Source organism: Plectropomus leopardus, chromosome 5, assembly GCF_008729295.1.
Source record: "Plectropomus leopardus isolate mb chromosome 5, YSFRI_Pleo_2.0, whole genome shotgun sequence".
NCBI classification, from domain to species: domain Eukaryota; kingdom Metazoa; phylum Chordata; class Actinopteri; order Perciformes; family Serranidae; genus Plectropomus; species Plectropomus leopardus.
The window spans coordinates 21,507,219-21,514,912 of NC_056467.1; the positions used below are offsets into that span (position 1 = coordinate 21,507,219).

The 7,694-nt window shown below is 38.2% G+C and overlaps 1 protein-coding gene across 3 annotated transcripts; it reads right to left on the reverse strand.

Annotated features, from left to right (window-relative positions):
- Positions 1–2,468: 2,468 nt before the first annotated feature.
- On the reverse strand, positions 2,469–6,570 carry c18h3orf33 (c18h3orf33 homolog (H. sapiens)). 3 transcript variants are annotated; one of them, XM_042487118.1, is made up of 5 exons: positions 6,409–6,570; positions 5,977–6,036; positions 5,080–5,239; positions 3,701–3,855; positions 2,469–3,053 (listed from the first exon to the last, which is right to left on the reverse strand). In XM_042487118.1, the coding sequence occupies exons 1-5, from the start codon at positions 6,568–6,570 to the stop codon at positions 2,796–2,798; spliced, it is 795 nt and encodes a 264-aa protein (XP_042343052.1). In that variant the 3' UTR covers positions 2,469–2,795. The 3 variants fall into 3 exon arrangements, with proteins under 3 accessions (XP_042343052.1, XP_042343053.1, XP_042343054.1); XM_042487119.1 differs by having other exon boundaries at positions 2,469–3,050; positions 6,409–6,560; XM_042487120.1 differs by lacking the exon at positions 5,977–6,036 and having other exon boundaries at positions 6,409–6,560.
- Positions 6,571–7,694: the final 1,124 nt, after the last annotated feature.

A 7,694-nucleotide genomic window follows, 5' to 3' on the forward strand; every position in this document is an offset into this window, starting at 1 on the left:
AATCAAAAAACTTCACAGTTAAGTTTTAGGAAACTTTTTTTTTGTTAGTAAAAATACATATTATTATATTTTCCTTTTTTTTTAATGTCCTCATGAATCACATCAAGCATAAGCTTACTTACTTCTGTCACTTCAGTTTAAGATTTTCAAACCACGTTGTCAGCTTCCTCACAAAATCTTGCCACTTTCACTAGAGCAGTATTCCTTCAAGCTCTGAGTGTCCATGGCACACAGGGGCACACATGTAAAAGAAGTCAGTGATAGTCCCAGCGGTGTGGTTTCTGGCAGAGAGAATGTCCCAACAACTTCACTGGTGTGGGCAAGCACCCACCAGTACATCAAGCACTGGTGCCTTTCAAATGACTACTACTGGTGTGGGACGAGTGGACTTGGGAAAATCTGGAGTGGATTTAGGAGTGGACTGCTTTTCCACAAGAGATGAAGGAGATGAATTACTCATTCAATAAATACTTACATTAAACACTGGATGCAAAAGGGATGTGTGAGACTAATAGAGATTCTTCTATTTCAAAATTTAAGAACACTGACAAAAACCTCCATAAGCGGCTAACCTTAACACTTTTAAATTCAGACCGTACCTATGCAACTAACATCTGGGGGACCAGATCTGCTAGAAGGGTCTAGTGTCACCTTCCCAGTAAAAAATAAAATAAAAGTTGAAAACTTATTTCCTGTTATATTATTTATAATAGAAAGTACAGCTATACAATGTACTTTATGAATATGCAATAAATGAACAAACAGTAGTGCAGTACTCTGTAATGCTGTGTTTCTTTTACCTCTGAAGTCAAAGATCGTAGCTGGTAATGATGTCACATCCGAGCTGACTGTGTTCCAGTACAACAAGTCGCAAAACCAGTATGTTGTTAGCCATATCAGCTCAAGCCAGGTTAGCCACTGTTGGCATTACCACTTGATAACAACCCACAGCACTGTATTTTGCACATACAAATACTGTAGCAAGACACAAATGAGATAGACGTGCTAATAAACATTAGCAGCTTTTAAAAATTTTAATGCACAGGGCAACCATGGTTGATTTTGAGGTCAGGGTTGGTGAGGTTCCATTCAGTTAAAATTTTTGACTGGAAATTCAGAAATACTGACTTTGCTGTGCAAGTGGAACACAGTATAATACAAATAGCATAAAAATGGCACTTTGTTAAGTTCATTTTTAATAATGACTGCATTTGCTAAATTTCTATTTTTTAAAATGATACGTTTGCCCCTTTGAATTATTAAATAGGTACTTTAAGTGTAAATGTGAACACATGTTGAGAAATGTACATTGTACAGTATGGTACGATTCCTACCTGCCCAAATATTCAATTATCATCTGAGTTATACAAATATTACAATGATATCTTAAACTTTTGACCCTTTTTGATTAATAAACATGCGACTAACACTCTGTGATCTCCAGCCTCAGAAACTTAACTATGCCTTCCCCGTTGTCCGTCTCGGCCATGCTTTCCCTCCCACTCCTCCCAGTGACAGTTCAAAGTCTGGCAGCAACAGCCATCAGCCTGAAATGCACCTTACAATTTAAACCAGTCCACCAATCACGAGCCTCTTCGGCCGTAACAGTCGCTAGTAACATTTGCACAACAAAAGAGAGCTGATTCATCAACCGGCTCCCCCCTTTCCTTCACTCCCTTTCCCTTGACTCCTCCTCTCCTGCCTTTGTGTTCGGACCCAAAATCCCCTTCTACCCCTGCAGCCCTCCTCCCCTTTGCACTAATCTCCTTAAACCCATTGGATTGACTGCTTCAGTGCTACCTCTTACTGCACCTAGACCCCCATCACCCTGCACCCCTCAGGACACACATCACAGTCTGGCTTCATTTGCGGGCCCCCTCCTCCTCTTATTACTTGCATGGATGAGGCACAGCACATGGAAGCACAAGATGTAATTTTGGAAGTGGTCTTTGTACTGCAAACAATAATGACAATCACATGAGCATAATCCTGGACACACAGGAAATTTGCTTTGGGGCTTATTCTTCAGGACATAAAAAAAATCATCTGTTCTGTGTTTTTCATATGAAATTAAGGCCAGTTTACAGTCTCATTTTCTATTTTTCAGTGCTTAAATACTCAAATGTCTTGGTCACATTACAGCTAAAAGGGCCCTCTTTGTAGGTACTTAAAGACCCCCACACAACATTTAAGGCTCCCATGGGGTTTGAGGGCAGCCAATATAGAGTTTAGCCTTTGCTTCGCCTTGTATTTCACATTGAGGGTTTCTATAGCAACGGTGAGAGGGACAAGTGGACACCCCTTTCCATTTCGAACACCATTAACATACCCCGCCCCCCTTTTAGTGATTAGTGGGGTGTCCCATACACACAGGCAAGCACACACACACACACACACACACATAAACAGAAGAGCCAGTGCTAATGGTCTAAGTGTGTAAGTGAAAGCCAAAGGATTAGTATTGGGGTTTAAGATAAAGTTTTAATCAATTTAAACTTCTAAAGACTGCGAAATACTGTAAAAAATAATCACAAACCTTTGTAACAAGTGTAATAAGGAATGTAAAGCAATATCAGGGAAATGTGATTTATATATATTATATATAAATATATTTTTATAGTATCCATAAGAATATCTGTCACAGATTAATGATCAGTGATGGATGGCACTTTTGTAGCTTGCAGTAAGACTTTTAAACTCCCTTAATTTGTGTCAATATGTCAGTTGGCAGTCACAGATATACAGAATAAATAAAACAGATTCCATGCTGTCACGTCTTTGTCATATTTAGTGCATCAAGTCCTCTTAAAGATCTTCCTCATCAGTCTGAATAAAGCGTTGTCCCTGAGAGCCTTGGAGGCCCTCTCCCATAGGCTGTCCTGCTTCCACAGTCCCCGCCCCTTCTTCTCAGCTTTGACCTCTGCCCTATGCAGCCGTTTGTGGAGACGCCAGTAGAGGCGAGAGTCAGGCTGGACCCCTACCACAGGCGCAGTGCGGGCCAAACCAAGCCTGAGGACCTCTTCGTTCATACAGTAGCTCCACATCAGCCCCTGCTGGAGAGATAATGAAATTACTCCTTAGGATACTCTACAGATCTGACTTTCAGTAAACAATAATGAAAATTAAAGTATTCATTTTTTTTCTCAGCAACTGGCCGAGAGACCACCTTGGGTGTGTTTCCACCGGAGACCATCATGTAACTCGGGGGATCTGACGTGGACAGCTCCATATCTGTCTGTTCACACCTGGCAGGGGAATGTGTCTCCACAATCGTCTCTTGAAGAGAGATCTCAAGTAACTGGATCTCTTTTCTCTGCTCTGTCGACAAATAAACATGTACATCTTTTTTTTTTTCAAAAACCAAATACATCATTGTTTTTAACAGGCTGGAGAAATTAGAAATACTTTATTGATCCTCAGGGGAAATTTTGTAAAAAAAAAAAAAAAAAGAAAACAGTTTAATAACAGAGTCCAGCTGTTTGGTGTCACATTAGTGTATACACTGCTGAAAGAATGTGGCTGTATGTCACCCAGACCACTGCTGAATGTGGTCTGAGCAATCAAATCTCAAGACCCATTAAGGACACATTTGGTGGATCCCAATGTACTTAGAGCTGTCCACTTCAGCTTTAATGGCCCAGGATACATGTTAATTAAAGAGCTGTAATCTGGCCTTTTTGTCAGTTATTAGATGCCTCACTCTGCTTTGAGACACCAAACAGTGCAGCATGTCATTCTCTCGGCTGATAAGTTTTAGCCAGACTGTTTGGGAAGGAGTCATGTTCTTCTGCAGCCATTCTCTGCCCTCTGGAGTCAGCTCCACTCCTGCAAGATGCACCACCATCGTGCACACACCTACAGAGGACATAAAAGAGCCATTTACCATATGTATTATAATAAACCATAGGTTATAACTGAAAATTGCAGTTACATATTCACTTGAATGGCCAGAGTGTAGTTATGCACAGTCTGTAGAATGCTTATTATGATTAGGGCTGGTACAGTTTGACATTTGTTTATGCTAATGTTGACTGATACTTGAGCTTTGTTACATATACAAACATCGTGTTTTTATCTTTTTTTTTTTTATATAGGAGCATAGGAGTGGATTCGGTGGGGGGGGATACACACCCTCAACATATATATATATATATATATCAAGTAGAAGAAGAGTTTTATTTTGACTGAATTAAAGACATTTCCATCATAAATGTGATGCACAAAAGGCCAAAATTGATGCAAAAAAAATCACCCGAATGCATGAAATTTGGAGTTTGATACTCAAAATTTCAATGTTGTTTTAACACATACAGCTGTTCAACAACTTTGCCTACAGAAAATATCTGAATATTCAGACATATTAATCATTAACTAACTAAACAAGACTATAAATTAGCTTGCATGACTAGCAAGTTTCTGACACTCATTGGCATGGACACATTTCAGTTACCATTAAAACATTTTGACATTTTGAGATTCAGTGTTGAGCTCTAACGGTGACTGACTGAGCCTTTATATGAAACATGGCAAACGAGAACCAACCACATACATGAAATGAACGCCAGTCAATTATCTTTGTGTAACACCCACAGCCCTAAATAATGGGTCTAACCAGCTTTAAAGTGTAGGAGGTCAAGTGGGACAAAGGTAATATTTGAAATAGCTCAGCAAGAGTCGATCTGCTCATGTGAGTCCTTCACACTGAAGTTGCTGATGGAGCACTCTATATATAAAGTACAAGCGGCTTAATTTTATTACTTAGTGAATAATGTGATTTGATAACACAGATAAAAGGCTTACCTGTCACTTTCACTCATGAAAAGATGATAAAATCCAACAGGGTCTGACATTTACAAAGTAAAAATGGCACAATGACATTTTTGGATTTAAGAAGATAAAAAGGAGCATGTGCAGTAAAATGTTAGTCTGTTGAACTAATGAGACAAAATTTAATGTACTGATTGGGCCATTTTAAATTTCAAGACTCCTAATAGGTTATTCTTGTCTAAGGAGGCGTTGTGCGTGTGTGTGTGTGTGCACATGCCTTCATGATTTCACTCAAAGGATAGCCTACATTACCTTTGTGTTTCATAAGTAACGAAGAGACGACTGGCAGATGAATTGGGATATGTTCCACTTCAAGTCCTCTCTCTGTGATTGAATGAACTTTCCCACGGAGGCTGACATTCCTCTCAATAAAGCGAGCGGGGATCTCAGAGGCAGCTTGAAATTTGGTGATCTGAAGACGTGAAATGAGACAGCTGAGTGGTCACGTTAATGACTCATTTGGGTAAAATGTCTAAAGGTACATTTTATTTTCATTAACAACCTACAAAAATAATAAGATGCAATGAGATTTGGAATTAAGTGGGTGAACAGAAGCTGTTAGTTCACAAGAATCTATGCAGTTTATATTTACGTAAGTGTCAAAATTGAAACTGACACAGAGTAAGTAGGCTATTATTGCACAAATGCACATTAAAGAAATAACTCACCTACAAAATGACAATTTCTGAATTAGTTATATCATGTAACCTTGAATTTGTGAGGAAAACCTTGTTTTTCTTGCATGCCTCTGAGGAAAGCAGCAAACGAAAGAAATGTTTCATAAATTGCAAGAAATTAGTAGATTCAGAAAATTATTTTTATAAAGCTAGGGAAAAGGGAAAAGCCAGGAGAAAACTATATTTATAATCATAATACTGATTTCATACATAATAATTTTTCCATGTCATTTTGTTATTCTAACTTTTTTGCTGTCTTTTCCCTTGTTTTTCTTTTCTTTTTGCTAATTTCCAGGTCATTTTCTTGTACTTTCTGAGTAATTTCTTCTCAAGTTGCTCATTGCCTTCTTCCTGTATTTTTGAAAGAAATCTTGTCTATTCTCTCAGAGTTCAAAGGATTTAATTCAAATGCAGCTGTTAGTGACTAGTCTGAGTGTCCCCTTTGCCCCAGTGTATTCCTTTACTCTCTTACCAGTTTGATACTCCTTGCTATTACAATAACACCAGCAACTGCCAGTCCGGTGCTTATGTTCTGTGCGAGGGACAAGAGAGCAGTGAAGAGTTTGGGGTTGACAGGATGACAGGATGAAAGCGATACCAACAACCCAGCTGAACATGACACTGACAGAAATAATAGTGACACAGGGACATCGAAAACCCGCTAGGGACAACTGGTCAATGGTACAGAAGAAGAAGGGCTACTAATAGAGGAAAAGACGGTGTAAAAAATGTCCGGATTTCTAAATTGCTTTGCATGTCTTTCCCCTCTTTTGACATTACATGCTACCACCCACTTAAAGATCAGGCTACAGATGCAGGTGGCTCTCACGTTCACGATAGCAATGAAGTGCCCATATTGCACGCTCATGCCAGTGCATTACCAGCACACAAAGGAGACTCCTACCCGCACAAGTGTTAAATTATCATCTGCGAACTGAGATATTAAAGACACGACGTTGTGAGGCGCCTGGTTTCCTTGCTCTCTTTGTTGTCTGATCGTCATTTCCCCCTCAGTTTCTGTTTCTCTAGAAGACTCCGGCATGTTGTTGTCATTTTCTCGACGCATCCGACGCTCCGCCTTTATGGGAGGGACGTGCAAGAGCTTGTGTAAAGTCTCCTCCCTGTGGTGTGCTTTGGACATGACAGGGTGGCGTGGAAGTGAATGCATCAACTTATGCGTTATAAAACACCCGTAAAATTACGATAATTTGTACTGTGACTATCGGAGTTTTCAACTACAGAAAGCTGCTTTTAGTAGTGTTTTATAGCGGAGGGCAGAAGTAGCTCATGCACGTTGCAGCTGAGATTCATATGATCAAACTATCAGTCTCATAAATACCGCTGGGATCAGTGACGTCCCCATCTTTGTCTGCACAACTTGACCTACATAATTTCAATTATGCACTTAATGTATCCATATATCTCTCTGAATCCTGTGTATTTTGTAACACTGGCACAATAACAATCATACATTTATTTTATGAATGCATATATGGTAAAATTCTTCTGAATTGACGTTGAGCATGTTTTTGAAACGTTTTGTGGAACTCAGATTAAGTACAGACAAGAGATTTTATGTATTTTTTTATTATGGGAAAACTATTAAGCCAGAGATCCCCTTTTTTTCTGTTTTTTTTAAATTTTCATTTAACATGCAAAGTTTTTCATCCATACATGCAAAAACAACAACTTTATTTTTAATATTGCAACTTAATTATAAAATGATCTTATCTTAACAAAGCGCATAAAGTAAAAGAAATATACATTTACAATAAATAAAACAATGTTAAGAGCTAAGATAATAGTATGTACACAAGAAAAACAGAACAAAAGAAAATTATATATGAAAGATACATATCACAAATTTACAAATCAGTCATTAAAAAGAAAAGCTTTCCTGTAATAACATGCTTTAAGCAATGATTTTAAAACGTAATTTATTTGCAAGCCTATTCTCCTTGTACAAGGACTATCGAATCCAAAAGAAACTGCCTATGAAAAAATGTTTGTCTACATGTACCACTTTAATGGTACTTGAAATTTTTTTTATGGTCATCTTTTTGTAATATGTTATGATGATTGAATAAAGGAATTAGTGGGAAAAAACTATAGGAATTAGTGGTTTTATTTTTATTTTTACATACTCAGCACATTATACATGTTTACATTTTTTAAAAATTCACATACTAG

Bases quoted from the DNA above. Each gene is read 5' to 3' on its own strand.
- c18h3orf33 (XM_042487118.1), bottom strand. From the start codon at position 6,570: ATGCGTCGAGAAAATGACAACAACATGCCGGAGTCTTCTAGAGAAACA. The intron at 3,856-5,079 runs GTAATGTAGGCT...TGTCCTCTGTAG, and splicing joins GTTACTTATGAAACACAAAG to GTGTGTGCACGATGGTGGTG. The intron at 3,054-3,700 runs GTGAGGCATCTA...TTATCTCTCCAG, and splicing joins GTTTGGTGTCTCAAAGCAGA to CAGGGGCTGATGTGGAGCTA.